Source organism: Melanostigma gelatinosum, assembly GCF_949748355.1.
Source record: "Melanostigma gelatinosum genome assembly, chromosome: 4".
NCBI lineage: Eukaryota > Metazoa > Chordata > Actinopteri > Perciformes > Zoarcidae > Melanostigma > Melanostigma gelatinosum.
The window spans coordinates 23733837-23757601 of NC_136637.1; the positions used below are offsets into that span (position 1 = coordinate 23733837).

The window sequence follows — 23765 nt, forward strand, 5'->3', positions numbered from 1 at the left end:
ACACACTTGTAGCCATCATTTTCTACATGTGTCTTACGTCTGTTTGACGTGCACCTCGCCATAACAGTGGGACTCTATAAACACCAGATTAGCCGGTGGAACATATGTATGCATCAGTGAACCTGACACCCAATGGACAGATTGTCAGAAGTGGCTTGGAGGCAAAATATGCTTCAGTACCACACATCATACAACTCATATCACACAGACATGCACAAATGGATCGGTGCTCACACGTGCAAGCGAGCGCAGACGCAGACACATTTAAAAACACAGTTGATTGCACAAATATTGTTGCGACAGTATGCTCAGATGAACAGGTGTCCTCACATGAGCACTCACAAAGATACGTGAACACACCTCCAGTTGTGTTTTGGTCGTTGTTCTAAAGGTTGATGAAGTTGATGTTCACGGAGAGTCTGAGAAAGTCGTTTTGTGAAAAGTGTGCTCAGAGTTGAAAATTTGCAGTTGAGGCGTTTAACAGTTGCATGACTGAAAGCAGTTGAAGTGGCAGTTGACATGGAAATGCTGAAAGAAGTCTGACTTTCACCGTCTGAGATGACATGAAATCATCAAGCGTGGTAGAGCTGAACGTGTGAACACTGAAAATAGATGAACTCACCATTTAACCGTAACTAAAGCAGTGGAGTTGTCAGTTAAAGTGTAAAAGTTGAAAGTGGGTGAAGTGACAGTTGATGAGTAAGAGATGATACGATTGTGACATTATAAAAGTGATACCTTCAGGATAATGGCGCTAATAAGAAAGAACACGAAGAGAGGCTTGAAGTCATAAATCACAGGTACCACAATGAGACAGGTGTGTATGTACGTTTTGTTTATATTTATATATAACTTGTATACACAAAGCACAGCCTTTTCTAAGCAACAAATGAGTGCAACTTTTGTAAAGAAACATAATAATTGGAATATAAAAATAGTTTCCATGTTCTGTTTTCAGAGCAGCACACTGTAGATCAGAAGAGTCGCTATTCCTGCGAGTGCACACCGTAAGAAAACACAAGCCTTTCTTGCACGTATTTCATTTTACGACTCAAGTTTCAGAGCTTGTCTCCTTGGCAGTGACCGTTCCTCTTGGACAAAAATCTCCCTTTCTGTATTGCTGTTGTTGACTAGGCTCTTAATTAGCATTGATAATTAGATCTCTACGTGTCAGTGCAGCGACAGGACCTGTCAGTGGATCTTATTGATGGCTTGAATGTCCCCTGCTTGTCTGCTTGTTAACTCCCGTCCGATCTGGACAGCATTCTCTGCGCGTCTTGTCCACTGGGGGCCTTGTTGCCTGATTGTCACCTTGTCTGTCTGTCCTACAGGACCAGGCACAGGGGACATAGCGGTGCAAGCCGCTAAATGGCGTGCTGACAGTAAACAGCTGCAGTAAACAAGTCATGTCCCAATCGCCTTTGTCTCACGTATCTCATCAGCGCCGAAGCTGGCGTGCCCTTGAGCCATGACAATGACCTGCTATTGATTAGACAAGACAGTTATGTGTGCGGAGATGTTAAAGAATACGCCTCACACACCTCAGTGACAGGCAGGCAAGGTGCTGACGCCTCTTTGACCTCTCTGGAGCTGGATAATGATCACACTGATAATGATAATGTTGATGATTAAGTTTCAACAATACTAGCATTATTAGTCTCAGTGTTAATTCAGAAGAGGCTGCGTAGATCTGGACTAAAGCAGCTGCAGTTTTTATGGATATTTCCACGACCACCTCACCTCTGTAATCCAAGCTACAGCCCACCAACTGTTTCCTGGCCCTCGCACACATCACTTCCTGCTGCAGCAGCAGCCTCGTTCCAAACCCTACGGTTTCCCCCGGGCAACGGGCCAGACAGCAGTCGGGGCATCCTCCGCGTCTCCGACCATTCGCCACACGGATGAAGTTCTCCTTCAGAAGCCCACCGTCCATCACGGAGCCTCCTGCAGTAGACGGTGAGTCGTGACAGGCCAAGCTGAGAGGCCATCTGCGCACTGTGGGGTCCGGGAGATATTTTTGTCGCTGAGCGTGAGCGTGCCTGGCCAAAGAGCTCAGGACTGGCACCGGGCTCTGCTGATGAAAGAGAACGGAGGAAAACACCCAAAACTTTCCTGAGGTCAGAATGAAGGAGGATACAAGGGGAGTTTGTTTGTTTAGAGTACGCAGGTAAACGTGAGTGTGTGTTTATGTCCTTGAAGATGACTATTTGTGAGTGTGAATCAGTTCTTAACAACAAGTAGCAGATTAATAACGACCTACATTCAGATGTGTTGATGTAAGCTGTGCCAGCAGCTCTAGAGATAGGAAAGTGTGTCCTGACAGTCGGTCAGTTGGCCCACCGCCTCAGTTCAGACTTAAATATCTCAACGATTGTCAGATTTATTGCTGTGAAATGTTGCACAGACATTCATAGTTCCCAGTGAATGAATCCTAATGACTTTAATGATCTCCTGACTTTTCCTCTAGCACCACCAGCAGGTCAAAGTTTTCACTTATACTGTGACATTTCAATATCTACTGGGGGAAATGCCATGACATTTGCTACACGCATTCATGTCCCCCTCAGGATGAACTATAATAACTTTGCTGATCACTTAACTTTACATCTAGCTCCATCATCAGGTAGAAAATGTAATATGTCAAGATCTTTGGCGACATAAAGTAAGACATTCCGAGCAGCACTCAGCTGTACTTTGTGTTTACTGATAATTAGCAATCATGGTAACATGCTAAGCTACGATGGTGACCATGGTGAGCATTATACCTGCTAAAGATCAGCAGGTTAGCATTGTCTTTGTGAGATAGCAGGCTGTTTCCATTAAGCTCAAGGCTCAGCTGTCCTGCTTGCATGGCTCCCAGTGTTGTTTATAACTATTATGCATTCAAATTAGCATTGAAGTGAGATTCAGAATGACATAACCTTAGTTTGTTCATCTGTAGTTTTATCTCGTCATAATCAGTATCATCAGCTAGCTATTATGAGACAGCCTGTGCGGTCCACACACACACACACACACACACACTCTCACTCACAGCAAGTCTGGCCTGATGCAGGACTCACAGACAAACAGCCAGATGGGGTGTAAATATAGACTCTGGAGTCGTGTGGAGAGCATTGCCATCAGCCTGCCGCGTGAAAAATGAAGTCCTGTGCAAACTCCCGAACATACGCAAAAACACACCTTCAAAGGCCAAGGTGGCAGACTTTACAGAGGGGCTTGCTTGCATATTTACAGGCCTTACTTATACCAGGTATACCCTTGTGCTTGTGTGTGTGTGTGTGTGTGTGTGTGTGTGTGTGTGTGTGTGTGTGTGTGTGTTTTGCTTGAGGTATGACAAACTACAAAGCTGAAGTGTATGCCCAGACAACCTGTTCAAACCAAGGATGAATGGTTTACAATTTAACAGGCTTTGAACAATAGATTTTCATCTTTATAGCAACCAGGATTTATGTTCGGGTCATTTTTTGGTCATTACGAGAAATTGGAAAATACAAAATAAAAATGACAGAATCTCCATCTTTTTTTCTTATCTTTTTCTGTATGCCAGTTGTTTCAATCACGCGTTTGTGACAGATAAATAGTCCAGCGAATGACAGGCCGTATCTGAGTATCAACAAGGTAATGACAGGGGAAAGTGACAGATTATGTCTTTGTGTTGCTCCATCATGCTCCAGCCGGGTGAAGAATGGAGGCAGCCAAACATCAATGCCTGGAAATAGGGAAAAACATTTGTGTTATTGTTTGTTTTGTGTTGGGATCTATATGAGCGGTATGAATGTGCTTTCTGCATGGAGGATGATGGAATAAGGTCGATGGACATATGTCTAAAAGGGTGGATAAGTAGATTGGCAGCTGATATTGATGTTGTTTTTCCCAGTGAATCGATCAAATTTATTTCTGTTAGCGACATCGTTCTTATTCATCTCTATTTGCTATATCCTCACTCTTAGTGATTGGGAACATCGTTGGCATTCAGTGGTTCTCTACTTCATTATCTGAAGCTGATTGTCATCATTACTTGCTCCGCAAGCCTAATGATCACAGGCTTAGCGACAGCACTCATAGACGCTCAGCTGTTTTATTAAAGCAGTGAAGTTATTGATATTGTCCCTAATGTAGCGAGGGACAACTGGGCAGGGGGATGATGTGTGCGCTCACCTCTGAATTTAAATAAGGCCTCAGTGTATAAGTAATTGCTTTTGTGTGATTCATGACAGCATCATGCATTTGGCTGACACAAGAGAAATACATTTGATTTAGCCTCACTTAATTCAGACGTGTTGTACCTTGAGGATTTACACTGCTCATTTCTTCAGTTGCTATAGTCTCTAGTTATTTACTGTACCTAACTGGGTGTGTTGGTAATGTCGCAAAGGCTTTTTAAAATAACTTTATGTAAAACATACTCAGAATCTCGAACACATATACATCATATATATGAAAAATCATGAATGTCTGAAGTATTATTGGACACTAAAGTTGACTTTTGATTGGTTTTATCTCAGACTGTGGGCCTTTGAACTGTATCTGTTATGGATGAAAACACTTTTAGTCACTCGTGTTTTTTTTCTTTTATTGTTCCCAAATGAATCAGATTCATACACCTTTTTTATTTTTATTTTTTACAACAAACATTTTGACTTGTCATAGCAGTAAGATCACAGGTGGAACTAACAACAATGATGGGTCCACCTCTTCCAAAGACAGTTAGCTTTAACTCCCTGTCCTCAGACACCAAACTGGGCAGGAATGTTGCTCGAACCTTCCTGGATTACTACAAACTCAACAACCTCATCAAGGACAACAGACCAATTCACATTCAAAGGTAAAGCAGTATGGCATTATGAATAAGTGAATATAAAATTGAAATACGCAAAAGTATTTTGGTTTTGCTGTTTCCTGAACTATAACCTACCATCTCATCTCAGTCACTCATATTGATATGTTTTTGTCTCCAGCTCTGAGGTGGCAGGCAACGGTAACAGAAAGGGCAACGGCGTTGGCAGAGACGCAGCAGACAGAGAAAGGGAGAAGAGCCAGGGTGTCAGGCACTGAGCATGGATAAAACGCAGAGCACCGTAGCAGGAGGATCCTTCACACTTCATTGCCTTTAGAAGCTCCACATCTCCCTGGCTATAAAGACTTATTTTCACAGATTTGTAACAGTGGGATGACTGGTACTTGCAGGACTAAAATCAGAACAAGCTTCCTCTTGGGTTATTTAATGGCTATAAAACGTGGATTATTGAAGGGATCTAAAGTCCATCTGTGGCCTTCATTCAGCAGCTCCTTTTTGTTGTCTATACTATTGTAAATAAATGCATGTTTCCCTGTTGTTACTAACTTATTTCATGACTATGGTGTTATGCTATGTTATCTCTGTTGGTATTATAATGAGTCACTATATACTATTAGTCACTATAATTAGTCACACTAAATCACTTAATAATTGTCTCTCTTATATCGATACTGACAACATTAGTGATTGCTTCTATATAAGTGAGACCTTCAAGAACTTCTATTTCGCTGTATTATTACATTGTATACATATCTCTTTACGCTCATGTAGGCTCATTTGGGATGAGATGAGATTTAACCGTGATTGTGACGTGTAGAGAGAGCTTTTGATTGGTCACCTCTTGGTCACATGACTGGTGCATCCGCTCTGACTGTGGCTGTCTGGCATCTATGACGACGAACTTTGAAAAGTTGTCTGAATGGCTTCAATGAAGAAGAAGAATTTCTCCTCCACGACGGTGCAGCATAAGTCTCTGAAATGTACCGTGTACCTCGACATTCAGACCGTAAGTGCATCCTGACGCTGCTCCTACGTAACACAACTCAGAAACTGACGTAGCGTAGTTAACGCGAGCTAGCTCGCGAGTTTACGGTCTCTTCCGTTTCCTTAACGTTCTATAAATAACAGTTACCGTTAGCTAACTAACTGTTAATGGTCGTAACTTAAAGTGTTAGCTACCGGTTAAACGTTTATGCTCTAGCGTTACATATTACTAACGTATTTAGCTCACTAGAAGTGCATTTTACTAAATCCTCCTGAGTTTGACATTATAAATATTAGAACATAAGGCTTTACATATTGAGCAAAAGGTTAAAATGTCTGTGAGGCATATTTATTAAGTTACAACTCATTTGAGCTCACTGTTTTTTAAAAATGTTTCCTTCGATGTGCAGCAACTGTGGATCAGTTTGGAAGCTGATCGGTCTCATTTCCACCTAGTAGCGTTAATTATATCAAAGCAATTCAATTTAGTTTATTCAATTTGCGGGTTTAAAAAAAGAAGAAGGTCCCACTGATGTGGATACTTCCTCAGAGGATTGCACACTTGTGGTTTCCAGCACATTTTTTAAAAATAGATTTAGACGTGTTCATCTTCAAAGGCCGGGTTGCTATAGCACCAGTTCATGCTGTCTTCATGTATAATAAGATTCATGTTGTGTCATTACACAGGTCACATGTCCAGGAGTGCTCCTGACTAAAAACAACGATGTCTACCTCAGCGTGTGTGTCATGGGCCAGTACAGGAAGACTCCCTGTTTGCCCCCTGTGTTCCCTTTACTCTTCCACAATAAAATGATTTTTGTCAAGGTGAGAATTATAAATAAACTGCTACAAGATGTAGAATTACTGTGTCTGTGGAGATTTTTTTTTGTCTCAGATTTAGCAAGAGAGATGTTTGGATGTTGCATGTTTGAATCGTGCATTTTTCTCCAACATAAAACAGGGATGCATATCACATGTCTTTAGGTCACATCCCAAACTTTCTGTGGGATCCTACTAATACATGTTCATTGTACTTTTACTTACAAAAGAGTAAGGCTCAAGAAATCTACATCCTAGAAGTTGTTCTCTCTTTATTTTACGCATGTTTATGACGCCTCCTCTCGCGTCGGCTGCAGGCTTTTACTGGCTTACTTTTAAAGTCTTCGGATTCAAACTTGCGACCCTCCAATTTGAACATTACGGGCTCAACCCCCGATAAAAGAGGCCATCGTTCCCCTTGGGAGGCTGGCAGAGCTGTCTGTCTCACCTTGTTATAAGTATCGATCTGCTTTGTCTGTACTCTGTTTTACCAGACTTTCCCTGGCGTTGTTGACCCTGCTGATGTAGCTGACCTCCTGGAAGGTAAACGGCCATCTGGGATTTGCTTCCTGGTCTCTGAGCCCTGAATCCTCTGCCATGCAAGCGTATCGGCTATTAGCTTTGATACTGATCATTAGCTCACAGTCTGTCTATTTGTGCTTTCCTTCCTCTTAGCTGACACAACATCTTTTGAGCTGATTCAGTTGGTGCCTCCAGGTATGCTTTCTGATTATGCCATGTGGGCATTTTAAGTCCCCACTGTATCTAGTCACTACTCTGCAAAAACAGGATCTCTGACTTGGCGTGTGTTTCTGTTTATTGTCTGTCTTTGTGGTTTTTAGAGGGTGAACTCTTAGCCACAATGGAGGACAACAGCAGAGATTTCCTGTACCCTGGTCCCAGACTGAGCTCCAGAGAAAGAGCAGCAGAGAGAGAGATCCTGATGAAGAGATCGCCCTCCTTTCCTGTAGGCTGCTTTCCATCTATTCATTTTATTTATTTCATAGCCCTCCTTCCAACACCTGCGCCCGGCTTCATAAAACTTTTAATAATTGTGCGGAGGAATTCTCCAAAGAGTCAACATAGGAGTAAAAAAGTTATTTGCTGAGCAAGAAGACACACATTTATCAAGTGAGTTCTATTTACTGAGAAGTGTAAAAGTAGCTTTTAAGAGCAACTCTTTAATTGATTCAGATTGATCACATGTATGTTCAGAGAAGGAATAGCCAATTAGAGATATGGATTTCACCCTATGGCTGCCATAGTATACATTCGTGTATCCTTACAGTTTACTCAGTTATGTTATTCTGCAGAGACATCTATGGTTTGAAAAAACGTTAATATTATGATCACAGAGAAAAACAAAGCTGTGCTTTCATTTCAAAAAATTTTTATTTGGAGTAAAGTTTTATTTTTCACTTAAGACCAAAATGTTACTTTTAGCAGTTTTATAGATATGGTTCCAGGTGTATCATGTGTATTTCATGCTTGCAAAAGTACCTGATCTGCTGCACACTGCTGAATTATTGAAAGGAGCGATGTCGGGTAATGCGTTTAAACGTTGCTCGCATGTCACAGCGACCCTACATTCTGCTCTGTGATCCGGCTTGATTGGCGCCGACGTTGCATGTGTCATCCACAGACTGGAGGAGAGTTTTGCTTTCTTTAAGTGAGTTTCCTAATCTCTGTGGCTCATATGTCTCTGCACATGACAGGAAGGTACCAATATAACCAACTCAAAAGCACTGGCTTGTCTTCGACAAAGTGAAGTAATTTCTTCAGAAAACAGTGTTTTCCATATCGAGCTTCACAGACAGAACCTCTCTTTTTACTCTCCATCTTGTCATTGTTGCTTTTCCCTCCTCTTCTTATATCATCTCTTTCTCTCCCTACCTCCCGCGGGTTGCTTTTCTCTCCTCCCCTTGTCCTCCGAGGCACTAACTGGCATATTTAAATGTCTTTAAACACCATTCCCCTCACCATTGCTTTTATGTGTTTCTGTTTGAGGCCTACCTACCAATTTACATGTCTCTTTCCAAATGCCATATTATTTAAACGTCACTGGAGCCTTTCTCTTTTCTGCAATTTTGTTTTCCTCCAGTCAGGCAGAGATTGAAGATGTGCGAGTGTAAATTGGTGGTCCAAGCAGTGCTGTTATGTCTGTTTGTCTTAATCTCCCTGTTATAGGTGTTGTGTTTGTACCTATTGTCCCTCTCCCTCTAGGGAATCTCCCTCAAAGTGGAGTTTGCCACGACATCGGTCATAGAAGAGAGTGATGGGGGAGACGGCTCGCCTTCCTCACCTGTAAGTGTGTCCTTTTCATTACATCTCATACATGTTAACGTACCTTAACACACACACGGAGATGCACGTTTTTCAAATTTGTTGGACCTTTTGTCTGCTTTTGTCTTTGCTTTATTTCTGTTGTTGATTTGTAAAACACTTTGGTCTTTTGTAATTACATTCTGGTGTGTGTTCATGGTCTTTGGTCAACATGTAAACAGTTAAAACCCCTCAAAGTGCTCCTCACAAGTCAAGTAAACTGTGTGTGTTCATCAGCTCGAAATGTGTTGAGTTTGAACACATCACAGCTTCATACTCGGCATTACAACAGTAAAAATGAACCTCAAGACGGCTCTAATGAGCGGTATCGCTCGCCATCACATTTCTCTGTTTCCACCATACATACCCACCTTCTATTGTTGCCATGGCTACTGCATCTATCCATACTGGCAATGTTTCAAGGGTGTCTGTTCTCTCCTTGTGAATGTAATTACGGGGAGGCAGATCTGTGAGGTTGATTGCGAGGCTTCTCTCTCTCTCTCGCTGGCTAGATGGGAGTTTACACACTATTTGTCACAGAACTATCCAGTCAGTCAGTTTGTTTTTTTACGTTAACGATCTGATATGAGGGTCAGCTGTATCTCTGCTACCGTGTCCTCGTGGATGTTTAAGGGCAACCGTGCGCAGCGGCTTGAAATCACTTTTCTGACTCCTTCGCTCTCTTTCTTTCACTTGTATGGGGACTCCCAAGTTCTCATGTGCTCATCCACTGATGCCTTCTTCAAAAAACTAACAAAATCAATTGTCTTGGCAAAATCATTATTTTGTTCGAGCAAAACATTTTCTTGTTCGACCTTCTCAGTCGTGAGGATTTACTGCTTTAATTTGTCTACGTTGTAGACTGTTGGTCAGACAACATGGACATTGGGCTTGAGGAAATTGTAATTGATAATGACAATAATTCTTCGTTGCAGACCGACTTAAATTGAATCTACTCCTTCATGGCAGTGTCAAGAATTAAGTGGGGCAAAAATGATCGAGGGGCAAAAACAGCCCCCAAGATTAAAAAAACAGATGTGTGTGTACTTGTGTGTGTAGCTAAATTTGGGGATGAGATGAAGCATGCAAAGGTTTTCAACTGCAGTCATTTTCTGAACTCTGTATTAACGAATGCATTATACATGTTAAAAGTCTTTTAAGAGCCGAAATAATTAGAACTGTCTCCAGCTTTGCACTAACAGATGATTGCACATCTCTCTTAGGAACAGCAACAGCATGCTTTTTATTCACTCATGGTGGTGATTACTGCATACATTTTAATCTGGGATCACTTCACATTATGACGAGTTGACACATCGATGAGTCGATGGACAGAACACGAATCAACTGTTTCGATAATTAGTTAATCATTACAGTAATTATTTTTAATGCAAAAATTGCAGAAAATATTGTTTTTAACCCTCTGAAATATGGAGATTTGACAGAACAAGACATTTAAAGACGTCACCTTGAACTTTGAGAAACTGGGATATTTTATAGACAAAATGAATAGTCTAGAAAGTAATTGGCAGATTAATTGACAGTGAAAATAATTGTTTGTTGCCTCAATAAACAGCAACTTCATTCACTAATTATTCATTTTTATAAGTACCCCCCGAAATCTTAGAAATGCCCCAATTTTGTCGACGATGGGGGCAATTGTTGGACCCCAAATATTGTATTTGCTTCATGGTCTTGTGTGACTCTGAATACATGTTGGTGCAGAGGTAATGTCAGCAGATGGTAGAGTAATGCTCCAAATCTAGACTCAAAAAAAGAGTGTCACTTCAAAACACGAGTAAGAATGAAAACCTCTTTTAAACAGTCCTGTTTGTAACATGATCCATCACACAGCAGTTGGCATGTTGTGGCAAAAACACTGCCATGCATTTCCCAGGTGCGGTAACCTGAGCTATTTGTTTAAATGGGATGTCATTGACAGCCAAGCAGATTGCCAGAGTGTTCTCCTGGCCCCTCGGGGGGATGTCTGGATCAGAGCACCGCTGTGGCTGTCAGACAGGAGAATTTCTCCATTTTCTCCTCCTAATGGCTCCTCAGCATCCGCATCTCCCCGACTGCCTGCCCACCCGGCTGACAAACCCGGTCCTGTTTTAATAGAGACTTTAGAGTGAACGCAACCTCCACAAAACCTCTGAAACTGTTGTGATGAATATATACAGCAATGTCTTAGTCTTTCTTTGCAGATATTTGGGTGCTCTTATCTTTGGTTAATTGTTGTGATCCTCATTGGAAAACATTTTTAATCCAAAAGTCACTTTTAGCCATGATAGCAAGTAGGGCCGGCCTTCTTAGTCAGCTGGTCCAGCTGACTGTCAGACTGTCAGCCCACCACGTTGGTCTTGACTGAATGATCTCGTTCGGATATTAGCATTGCTATTGTGAGCATGGATGTGGTTAGCATGCTGAACTTAGCATTTTAGCTCAAAGCACTGCTCTCCAGTTGTGAACGTAGCAGCGAATCATCCAGTGACGAACAGACAGAAGAGCTGAGAGAAGTCAGACATGGTGTTAGATGTGCTTCATTTTATTAAATCGGACCAATCTCAAATGGCAACCTCGATAATAATTTATTTGTTATTTAGTTTCTCCCAAAAATAGTTTTAATTGTGTGTGACTTACCGAATTAGCATTTAGATTATCTTTGTTTTACAGCCGGGTAATGCCTCTTTATCATATTAGACTGGAGATGGCCATCAAATGCAATTAACATTTTATCGTAACTTATTTATCCCCGGTTGGCATTACCCGCAGGAAGTGGGATATTGCATCGGAGAACGATGTTAGCGGCCATTAGAGTTATTAAAGTAATTCTGCAGAGGTTGTCTCCATGGCAGTGCCGACTGCGAGAGCTGTTGTTGTTGTCACACTTAAGCTGAATGATTTAGCTAATGCTGTAATGCTTTAATGCTTTCGTCCAGGGAGAACAAGTCTGTGTCGGGAGTGAGATCAGCTGCCTTAATGGATGAAATGTCTGACGCGTGTGTAAAGGAACAGTGTTTTTGATCTGCATAGAAATCTAAACTGCTGAGACAAATGTTATGTGTCACCTTTTAAAATGGAGGCTTGTTTGACAAAATACATCAACATTTCGCTCTCTCGTGTTCTGTCCCTGCACCCCTAGACCTGCTGTCTTTCTCCAGCGAGGCCATCTTTAACCCCATCCAGACAGAGTTCAGCGAAGAAGTCTTCGCCATACGACGGGAATTCCTCCAAAATAGATGGCGCAAACCGTGTCTCCTGTAAAGCTGGGAAGGAAAGGCTCAAAGTTGAGGCCAGAATCACAAACTCTGCACCGTCCTCAACATCCAGACACTCCCCTTCTTCATCCACATCTGTCCAAAGGCCCCAAAAAGACAAGAAGGAAGGAAAACGCACTTCTTCTGGAGTTTTTGTGGACTCTGGCTACCACCAGCCCACCGTTTCCTCGAGGACTCGTGCCTTGTCCCCTTACACTCACCGCAAGATGTGCCAGCTGTCAGAGGACACCAGGCAGCGGCTGGGCCACCTCCATCTGGGGCCTCACCGCTTCAGGAAGGAGACCGAGAGCCAGCCGCCCTTCTTGGTTGGTAACATTCGATATATTCCTCCAACCTGCAACCTAGTGACAAAAAAGTGACGCGGTGGTTTGTTTAATGCTAATACAACACGTGTTCTGTGGACGGGGGTTCAAATGAACGGGATCCTGAATTGATGTAGTTCAACCCTCAGTGGGAGCTTCCCCAAAATGTAACATAATCTAGTGGGCAGATTAAGAGAGCAGTGTTAATCTTTTTACCTGAGCCGTTAATGGATTTTGACGTCATGAAAACGCTTCACTGTATGCTCATGTAATATAGCCTATTATCCTCACTGAGAGCTGTGATAGCACAGTCCTGGATTTAGGCTGTTTAAAACACTTCAATTATGGTCGAATCACTGCTCTGAGATATCTGCACATAAAAGGGAGTGATTCTGCAATCACACAGCCATGGGGAATATTCAGCTGATGGACAAGAACAACACAAGCCTCCCTCCCTCTGCTACCCCCCCCCCCCCCTCTCTGTATTCCTGCTTCTTCATTTACATCAAATTTAATCCTCAGGTATGAATATCCACTAACATGCTGTTATTAAAGAAATGATTAGGTAGAGAGTTGTTTGTTTTCGTCACACACATTAATGGAATTTACTTACAATTGAAGTTTTATTAAAGAGAGGAGCGCGTGTCTGCTGCTCTGGTTTTCCTGGGGGAATGTTCCGTCTGTGATTAACCCGAGTAATTGAGAGTCAAGCTGCAATTAACAAATGGATAGCTAATGAAGTAGCTTAGCCCCATGGTGAATGCATTATCAGAGCCTCGACTCACCGTTTGTTTGGGGAGAGGAAGCACGTTCCCCACCTTGTCTTCTGTGTGCCTCATTGCAAGCTGTTTGGTGAAATTGTTTGGCGGTGACATGAAAGACATATGGTGGCAACATTGTTGTTTGTTGTGCAACTTTACTTTTATTCTGCACAACCTAAAAAATGTGATTAATGTCATGTCATTTCTTGTTGTGTGATTGATTTATGTGTCAGTATCAGGATGCAGACAGAATTTAAACTACAACAGTGTTCATGATGTTGTCTGATTGTATTTCTGTTGTTGTCTCCACCAGGTCCCTCTTTGCAGTCGTGTGAGGGGAAGTCCTTCCTCCGCTCCACGGGATGGGAGTATCCATCGACACTCGGTCAGCTTCACAGCTGATCACACAGGTAGGCCTTCACAGCCACATGCACAAACTCACACACGTGTATCGTTACATACCTACGGTCATGCTATACTTGCTGCAGAAAACACGTTTGCAAATAATTGCTCTAATATTTGAAGATTGGTTGTGTTGTGGAACTGTATTTGATGTGGTTTACGTCTTCGTGGTAAGACGGGGTGAAGTCTTTCAAAATACATAATAGGCTGTTTCTATATATTTGGGTTGTTTAGCTTGTCTGAGGATGTCGACAATGATAAAATGGCGTTTCTTTTGTCATATGTGTAATAACCGTTAGGTGCCAATCTACACTAAGTATACACAGATGACACATGGTTCTGTTCACAGCTTTCACTTGCACCTGTTTATGTTTAAGGAATAAACTCTTTTTAACATTTAAAAAGTACTGTTGATGTTTTCCAGTCAAAAAGCTGAGTTTTCTGTTTCCATAAAACTTCTAACTTGTCTTTGTCATCGTAGATTCTTCTCTCCAAGGGAGTTACAGACCAAGAGCAGCCACAGTAAGTCTCATTATAACACTTCAAACCAGCAAATGACACAATGTCACTGTAGGTACTCGTACTCCAAGCCCGACTAACCGAATGACATCCTGTCATCACACAACTGTTCTTTCAGTATTCTGAAGTGATTCTAACATGCCACTTTCATTCAAAGGAATCATGTCATTCTGCCCACAAAAAGTTGTAAAGTGAAAGTAATTAAATATGGTTGAACGTTTGATGTTCATGTTGCTATAAAGCTGTATCACCGCAGCCCCGTGACCTCTTCCAGGTGACGTCGGGTTCTGTGAGGGCCCAGTTGTCTCCAGAGACACGGTCCAGACTTGAAGCCAAGACCAGAAGTCCTCTGAATCTCAGCTATTCCCTCAGAGAAAGGTAAACTCTCTACAAAATGCAACTCTTGAGAAATATGTTACAATCAGTCACTTTAACAAGAAAAAAGCGTGGCAATCCCGTGTGTGTGTGTGTGTGTGTGTGTGCGCTCATACACAGCCAATCTTTAATTTTGATCACACTCGACAGGCAGGATGATTTCCCCTCCACCTCTTAAATTACAGAAGCTGATGTCTTGTCATGTTTGTTCATTACTGAGTGAGGAGGCAGGGAGAAGGGAAAACAAAAGAGGAAAATGGTATTGATTTGTGTTTCAGCTCGAGTCTGATGCATTTGACCCGATGCACGCTTTAATACATTCCGAGAGACCTTGTCATCGATCACGACAGCTGTGAGCTGAACACACCAACGCGACCGATGTTCCGTTGTTTGTTTGTGCTCTCCTCTCCCCTTCCCTACTGCTCAGTCCATAAGTAAACATTAAAATCAATAGACAATCTTAAAGTGCAGAGTAAATTGTAGGAAATGAATGATACTTTTCTCTCAATTGAAAACGCGACTGGAGTAGCAGGGTGGGAGATTAGAGCAAGCCTTGGTAGATTCCCGCTGACAGGGAGAGGGGCACGTCTCCCCACCAATCTTTGATCTATAAAGAAAGTGACAGATGCCAGTGGCAACATTTGCTCCCTAAGCCCTGAAGTCTCAGTCTATTCATGTCTCTGGATGATTTGTCCTTGATGACTTTTTGAAGCAGGTAGCGAGTTTATCTGATTACAGATGAAAAGCTTCCATTCCCAAACTGTGAGCCAGGTCAAGACACCAGCCAGCCAGCATCACCTCTTCACTCCCAGCAAATAGACGGGGTCGAGAGGCAATACTGAAATTCATTACTGTTCACTTCTGTCTGTCTGTCAATTCAAGATTGCGTAACTGCCCGTGGTCAACTTTAAGACACTTTGATGATCAAGCACATGTATGCCTCCAGATGCAATGCACCATTTGTTTTGTCAATTGTGAAATTACTTTTTTTTTAAATCTTTTTTGCACAAAAGGTAGAAAGTAGAGGGGAAAAATGTAAATTATTTCAAAGTTTTTTTAAAAGTATCAATTCGGTGTGCTGGTGGTTTCACTTGTGCATCCACTCGCACATCTTGTGTTGGGTTACAGCACAGACTAGTGGACAAAAGGAATAACTGTGAGAACCTCTTGCAAGTGTCTTGCTCAAGGACACATCGACATGCGACTGGCGGAGCCGGGGATCGAACCGCCGGCCCTGCTCTCCACTTAGCCACAGTCGTATAATACCTATAATAGTATTGTATGTCATAAAAATGTAAAAGAATAGTACTTTTTTATAACAAACATGACTTTGATTTTTTACAAAACCTTGTATTGACATTGTCACAGTACGCAATATGACATTTTTCATGGCATACAACATTGTGACTCTATTGCCTCCTACAGTCGTGGCCGGAGCGATGTTTACAGTTTGTCCTTCCTTCCGTTCAGTCAACCGTTCTTTTGCACTCATCCATCAGTTCCTCCGTCCGTCCCATTCTCTTGAATTTGAATGCCAATTTCTTCAAAATAGTCACTAACGTCCACTTGGACTCAAGGATGACATTTTTCATTTATACTATGAATTTGTGACGTATAGAAAATGTAATAAGAAGTCATGTTATGACATAAAAATATGTCATGAAAACAGGCTATAGTCTATTATAATTAAGTCATTAGAAGACATACTATATTATATTGTAAAGTATATCATGTAAATAAATCATACAAAAGTCAGTTTAGGAAGTTATCTTAAACTGGACCTCGTTGAAATATATTTGAATACCCCTGTAGTGAAGTATCGAAATAGTACTCAAACAAAAGTCATAGTATTAAAAAAAGGTCATAGTATATCTTGTTGAATGCATTCATATCAAGTCATATTATAGCATGTATAGTGTGTCAAAGTCACAGAATAGTAACTTGAAAAATGTTGAAAAAAGTCATAGTATCTGATGTAAGATCAATACAGAGCTGTACATCAACCCAAATTGCTGTAGGTCTACATGGCTAACTCAGTTAATTAAGTTGTTTATGGGTTTTTAACATGTCTTTTTTACCGCTCAGGCTCCAGCCCAGTCCATCGTACTGCGAGCAGATCCACAGCAGAGTCGAGAGGATTCTGCAGACACACAAATCCACCTGGGACAACCAAGTGACCGTGGACCTTTAACTTCCTGATCGGCTGATTCTTCACAGAACAATTGTATCAGTCAGTGAGTCAAAACGTCTCACACACACACACAGGTGTAGCTTCATTTATCTCCCTTTGACGTTCATTTAAAATGCAAACCTTCCCAGCACCTGCTGCGCTGCGTTTGTCGTCGTTTCTCTGAAAAGGAAATCAATTTGCAGCACAGCCGCACTGCTTCCCTCCCACCCATCAGCTGTGTGTGGAATTGGCTCCGGTATAAAGAAGCAAAGTTGTGTGTGTGAGAAACAGGAGACATGATGGATTGTTCAGGGCTCAGCTCTCACAACACAAAAGAGCGACAAGACGGTCGCAAAGAGCCAGCAGCTACAAGAGACTCAAGAGATTTAAGAGGAAAAGTAATGCTGAAAAACATCATCAAAGTAAGCTGCGGAGTGGCCGTGGTAATTGCTAAACATGACAAACCTTTTACGGAATGTGAGGTTATCAAAGATTGTGTTATGAAAATAGCAGAAAACATTTGCCCCGAGAAGAAGACAGAGTTTGCTAATGTTTGCCTGGCTCGTAACACTGAAGAGCTATCATCAGATACGAAGAGACAACTTGATTTTTTTCGTGAGCCTGTTTCATGTGTGTTGAATTTAAATGTTAGACAACTTTTCATCACCCTCACTAAGTCATATTTAAGATTGTCTTGAGGTGAGAATATTGATCGGTTCCTATGTAATTAGCTTTTAGATGGCTTGTTCTTTGTTATCTGACTTTCAAGATGTGAAAGAAAGGCAGAATAGTTGTTGAGATGTGTTCACACATGAATGCTTACATTTGGTTACATTGCTATTTGCTGTCATTGAAAATAAAATGCTAAAATAACAATGTATGTATAGGCTACTTGTATTGTTTAAAATAATGTCAGCAGGGACTGTTGGCCCTTGGGCATTTTCACATTATCAAATTTGGCCCTCTTTGAAAAAAGTTTGGACACCCCTGATCTAGCTGCTTAAAGGCAGGCTGGGTAATCTGGAGAAACTAGCAAGAATGTTGGATTCAAAGTAAATAAATCAGACAAAAAAATCCAGCCCAGTGTTGCCGACTCCTTTCCTATGAAAGTAGCTAACAGAAATATAAAAAATGTTTTTGAAGAAGTTGACCAACCTTTAATAGTTAATTCATATGTCTGAATGTGACAAATGTCATCCTCTGATGATGCTGCTTTCTCTTTGTGGGACCATTGCAGTCAGTGTGCTGCTTATGTCAGCTTCTTTAACACCGTATTTAATATCATATCATGCTTTGTTTCAGGTTTTGTGATCATCTTCTTCAACTTCCTTTTTTCAGAATTACAAAAACAGAGCTATACGTATTTGAAGTGTTGTAACCGCAACATTTGGACTTAATATATAATTCTTTAGAAAATATCAACCGACACCAGTTTCTGATTTGATCATTAATGAGATTTAATCCAAGAAAACCTGTTACAAAGCAGATTATTACGGTGCTAGTTGAATTAAAGAAAACCTGGTCGTCAAAAGAAAAGTATTTAAATGTTCATGATGCATGCATATCTAGAAAGTCTATGATTACTGTGCAGCAACATTTAGTGGAATATTTGTCCATTTGATTAAAAAATGTTTCAGTTGTAAATATAAGCATGTACACACTTTGTGGTAACTGTACAGAGCACTGAGTATTTCTAAGAGGAACACCAGCCCACCTCCTGCAGTTGATTATATCAGTATTCATGAAAAGTCCCTCAGTCAGTGTTCGTCACATCAAGTATTTACTTCTTATGGAATTTACTCTTCTTCTTGTTCCTCCTGCCAGCTCCTTGTGCCGCTCTTTCCGCCACAATGTGCTGGTGGTACTTTTTGTTGTTGCTGGAAAGACGGGAGGAAAGTACATTTTACATGTTTGCAGTAATGGAACACATCTACACACTTGGTACTCCTGACTAATACTGGAGAGCGAACTGACACAGGTTAGGCAAGAGTTGCTGTGGCGCTGCAATGTATTCTGGGAGCTGACATTCTTAAGTTAACTATGATTACAAACTGTATTTTCATATCCTTCATAAATATTGTGTTGTAATAGATTTGAAATATGTGACGGCAGACACTGGAGCATCGCTGACAGTATTTGGTCACACCATCAGTCAATTTCATAGTTGAATCATGTGACATAATAAAGCCACGTCCAGAAAAATTGTTTTGTGTTTGTTTTCATTTCGACTTACTGTCTGAACTCAGCATCACAGAGCAGCTCCTCCACCATCGTCCTCTTCCTCGCCCTCTTGGGAACACGGGAATGGTAGAAGTCGACTGGGTTGTCCACCACCGTACCAACCTGTACCACACACACACACACACACAAAAGTAATGCTGTGTTAACAGGAACAGGGTAAAGCAAACATGTGATTGGTTGATGCTTCACCGTGTTATTGGAGCGCTGAAAAAAGTGACGCAATACATAAAATCGAAAAAATAAGACTTGGTCAGATTACCGATGGGATAAATTTAGTAAAGAAATGGGGATTATTAGTTACAATTTTAAAAGACAAAATAAAGCAATATTATTATTATATATTAAAACAATATTCTACAATGCACACTTTAAAACACAAGTCTCACAATTTCACACGGTGGAAATTTCGCCATCATTTTGTATGTAAAGCAGAAAAGGGAAACATGACAGTGCAATCGCACAGCAGCGTGAAAAGATGCTTCGTAGAAAATGAGCAAACCGCTTAAATTTCTGGTCCAGCAAACATAACACAGGACAAACCGGGAATTCAATTTATATTAGTATTGCTGCTGCTCCTAGTTGAAATCGAGCTAAATTCATAATTCTGAACTACAGACCCTATTAGTGAACTCCAACTATGAAAATGACAAAGTCATGACCATGTTTCCAAAGAAAACAAATTGCCTTGTTATTGAAGAGGGATTCTGAGGGGCAAGAGATTTGTTTTCTACCAACCTGAAAGTATTTGGGAAAGCCATCTCTGTCGTTCTTCTTGTAGAACCTCTTGGGGTCCATGGAGCCTCTCATCTTCAGGACTTGGAGGTCCCCTTTGATCTCCTGTGTGATCTCCGGGGCTTTCATATTAAACCAACCATCTCCTGTTGATTTCGCCCTCTCCATCTGGGAAAAACAGTGATCGCAATTATTTGGAGAAGCCTTTGAAGCAAAGATTTACAATAAAAACATCTGCTGTGCTGTATTTATGATTTTGTGATTCCACAAACAATACATGATCCAAGTGATAAAACTAGCAGATTGAAGCACAGATAATCTATAAAGCAAAGCATAACTATGCAAACTTACTCTGTGTTTCAACTTCACGGCTCGTTTGGATTCATTGTACGGCGGCACTGCATCCTTCTCAAACTCTGGTCCCATCACACTCTTCTTCATCACCTGTGGACGGCAACAAAAAAATAAGTGTTATTGGATTTACTCGTGCTTGCATAACTATAAAGTTCATCATTCATTCTGCATCACAGATCACCTTCAAAAATCAATTACTTATTTACCTCATCTTGGATCTTCTTTTCCTTTAGTTTTCGCAGTGAAGTGGAGACGGGTTTTGATTTGCTGCCATTAAAATTGATGTATAAGCCCCCGAACTCCTTCACTCTGAAGCCAGGGTCAATACGGCTGGACATCTCTTTCCTGGAACAAATAAGCAGAAAGAAACTTCCTCAGGAGGAGCAGGCGTGTCTCATTTCTCCCCTCAGCACACAGTACAGTGAAAACTGCTTATAGTGCTGACATCTGTCCGGGGTCCTCCACATATTTTGTACACGTGTGTTCCTAAGTGAATGAACCAATCAAAGGCGGCCACCTTTCATATACTTACAACTGAGGATTTCTACTCGAGAAAAGTAATTCTGCATCTTCGTCATCATCATCCCCCTCCTCATCAGCAAACTCTTCATCTTGCTCCTCCTGCTCCACTTTGTCCTCCTTTGTGGCCTTCTCCTCCTCCTCGGTTGGCCGCTCCTTGTAGTACTGTTCATCAGCCTCCTGTCCGGGCCGTGTGTCGATCATAAACAGTCCGTCAACGGATGCAGCTGCTGCTTCACACTTCTGGGAAGGTCTTGCTCTCTCCTCTTTCGGGAACTCCTCTTCCTCCCCAGAAACTTCCCTCTCCTCATCTTCATCCTCGCTGCTCTCCAGCAGGCTGATGTATTTTGTGTTCTGGACGATGACATCTTTAAGTTGCTGTTCAGGGTCAGAATCCGCTGTGGTACTCTGCTGCTGGCTGGATGTCACCTGAATGGACTCAACTTGGACCTCATTGGAGTCGACCACCTGCTGGGCCTCTATAATCAATGTGCCGACTTCCATTTTCTCCTCCTCACTGGGCCCGGTTACCACAGCAGCATCCTCATCTCCCTGTGGTGCGTGGCCGTCCACATGAGCCACTTCCATAGCTTCATCCTTCTCATCAGTCTCCTCTGTGATTTCAGATGCACTTTCACACGATGTTGCTGTAGCTGATTGCTGAGGCTTTAACGGCTCTGATGGTTGGATTGTTTCCTGCATCACCGTCTTCTCTGAGGCGTCCCCGTCCGTATTTTCAGCACGCGGCTCCTCCTGCTGGTGTCGGTCAGTCACTGCAGGTGTAATTACAGCTTCCTCAGCACAAGCAGGACTGTCTGACATCTTGAGAGACCCACTGGGGTAGTCTTCTTCTGAAATGGCAATTACTCCCTTTTCCACACTCATTGCATCTGCCTCAGCTGGTGTGAGATCAGTACGAGTCACGCCTTCTTTCTCTTCCAATGGTTGGTTCTCATCTCCTTCCAACAGTGTGCAGTTCGCATCCGCAAGGATCACTGTTCTTTCTAACACGGAATCATTGATTGAAGTGTCCTCCATAGGTTTTTCCAAAACAATACTACAGTCCTTGATTAAGCTCCTGGCGGCCCGAGGACTGCTGCTCCCCGAGCCTGTGCGGCTGCTGCAGGGAGTCCCTTTGCTTCGTGTGGTGCAGGGGCTGCCCATCTGGGAATGCCCGTCAGTCAGCTCAGAGTCTGAGTCCAGGGCTTTGGGACAGGCTGGTTGGGTCTTCCCCAGTCTACGAGTCGCCATACTGTAAGAGGGCCCGGACTCAAACCCTTCAGAGTCGCAAGACTGGGGCTCGCTGACGTCTACAGCAGCAGCCGCACTCCCTTTGGCTGCCCGGCTCATTCGAGCTCTCGGGGCAGGGGATTGAGAGCTTTCCGAGGTTTCGTCTAGGTAGATGGGGATCGGACCGGTTTGCCTTCTGGATCTCGTAGCTCTGCGGGTGGTGGAGACGCTGGACACGTAGCTGTCAGCATCTGAGAACTCTGAGTCTTCAGTTTGTTGTTTGGCAGATGATCTGGGGCCAGCAGTTTTTCTCTGACTTCTGGTGACTCTCTGGGATTTGGACACCGAGTCGACCTTGACGTCTCCCACCTCAGCTGGCACGGGGCTTTTCGGAATCGTCTTCCTCCTTGTGCTCCGGCGGAGACTTTGGCTAGCTTTCGATGCAGACACTGCAGAAGAGCACGATTCCACCTCAGATATCTCATCATCTTCCCGAAGTACTATGCGGTGCTTTCTCCTGTTCCCTCTGGTTGGTAGTTTGCCGTCAAACACTGCAGAGCACCAGGAGTCCGTCTCAGATATCTCATCATCTTCCCGAAGTACTATGCGGTGCTTTCTCCTGTTCCCTCTGGTTGGTAGTTCGGCGTCAGACACCGCAGAGCAGCAGGACTCTTCCTGATCCGCTTCGTGGACGGAGCCCACAGGTGTGCATGACTGCTCTGGACTGTGGAGTCTGGAAGCTCTGGTGCATCTTTTCAGCAGCGAGGTAGGAGGAGACGCTTGGTGTTGTCCCTCGCTATTTTCCAGCTGGCTGCTGGTCTCCACCAGGGCACTTTGGGTCGGGCTCTCTGCTTGTTTAGCAGTGCTCCTGGTTCTCCGAACAGGTGAAGTCGCCTGTTTGAAAGAAATAAGACAATATTTATTTGTACAGCTGATTCTATAACAAGCTTTATCCAAAAGGATGCGGTAGGTGTTGAGATTGTCAACAAATTCCACGCAAAAAAAAAGGACCAAAGCCAACAATGTGTCACTCTCTCAAGTCTTTCTGACTTCCACAGCCGGTCTGTGACTTCATTTCTACTGAAGATATCATCTAAAAATTAGTCACAAACACACAGCATTAGCTTCATATTGAAAAAGAAAAATATCTAAGAACTGTTGTTGTTCTTCAAACGTTACTCAGACGGGAGTAAATAGTGTGTTTGTTGGGGACTTTTATGCACACATTTGGTGCTCTTGTCTAGTATTTAGGGCAGCAGGACGATGTGTTTGGGATTGACCAGAAGTAAAATACAGTCACTGTTAATGAAGGAATAAAGTCACCCAGTAAAAATAAGGACCAGTTTGTTATTTTTACTTCATCCATCATTGACGAGTAGGATCTTTGAATCAATTTTAAGCCACTCTCATTGGCAGTTTATGTAAGTTAAAGGTTTAACTTGGGTAAAAAAAGTGATCTGTAGTATGTGATGTATGCTGAATATAGAGACGGTAACAGTGGATTAAAATAAAACGTGTCAGATTGATTCAGTTTATTTTAATTCATCTTTAATTCAATATCATTCAAAGCTGTATTGATGTTGGGCGACACACGCACACATCATCGAGTTTAGTCACGTTACGGGATCGTTGTATCCATCAATATTTTCAGTTTTCTCCACTTGTTTCACAACATCGAAACGTTTACAAACTTCGATAGGAAAGATGGAGGCCACGTGAAGTTTTGAGCAGCTGCCCATTCACGAGCTAACAGACACGTGCCGGGCTCCCTTCTCCTCGAACTAAACCTTAACGTGGTATCTGAACAGTAGCAGGTTTAACTAACGTGTCTCTGTCGTACGTACCGGGACATCAGAGGACTGCTCGGGGTTTGTTTTAGTTGGAGAGGACACGTTTCCTCCTCTCCTGGTGGCCACCATCTTGCACGCTGCTAGCAAGCTCGCTAGCTCCTCACAC

At 42.4% G+C, this 23765-nt stretch overlaps 3 protein-coding genes across 4 annotated transcripts in view; 2 read left to right on the plus strand and 1 right to left on the minus strand.

Annotated features, from left to right (window-relative positions):
• agbl4 (AGBL carboxypeptidase 4) overlaps positions 1-5185 on the plus strand; it is a gene marked incomplete at its 5' end in the record, with an annotated part of 232391 nt that extends 227206 nt beyond the window's left edge. For both annotated transcript variants that reach the window (XM_079267619.1, XM_079267620.1), the window contains 2 exons: positions 4735-4828; positions 4962-5185. In XM_079267619.1, the coding sequence (XP_079123745.1) occupies positions 4735-4828; positions 4962-5058 (191 nt within the window). In that variant the 3' untranslated portion in view covers positions 5059-5185. The remainder of the gene's footprint in view (positions 1-4734; positions 4829-4961) is intronic.
• Positions 5186-5680: 495 nt separating this feature from the next.
• On the plus strand, positions 5681-18044 carry spata6 (spermatogenesis associated 6). Its single transcript, XM_079267817.1, has 11 exons — positions 5681-5807; positions 6473-6610; positions 7099-7147; positions 7280-7321; positions 7447-7571; positions 8828-8908; positions 12069-12509; positions 13581-13677; positions 14151-14191; positions 14463-14566; positions 16649-18044. The coding sequence occupies exons 1-11, from the start codon at positions 5721-5723 to the stop codon at positions 16752-16754; spliced, it is 1311 nt and encodes a 436-aa protein (XP_079123943.1). The 5' UTR covers positions 5681-5720; the 3' UTR covers positions 16755-18044.
• Positions 18045-18165: 121 nt separating this feature from the next.
• On the minus strand, positions 18166-23756 carry dnttip2 (deoxynucleotidyltransferase, terminal, interacting protein 2). Its single transcript, XM_079267815.1, has 7 exons — positions 23654-23756; positions 20593-22703; positions 20267-20405; positions 20058-20150; positions 19710-19874; positions 18967-19076; positions 18166-18610 (listed from the first exon to the last, which is right to left on the minus strand). The coding sequence occupies exons 1-7, from the start codon at positions 23726-23728 to the stop codon at positions 18514-18516; spliced, it is 2790 nt and encodes a 929-aa protein (XP_079123941.1). The 5' UTR covers positions 23729-23756; the 3' UTR covers positions 18166-18513.
• Between the last annotated feature and the right edge of the window lie 9 nt (positions 23757-23765).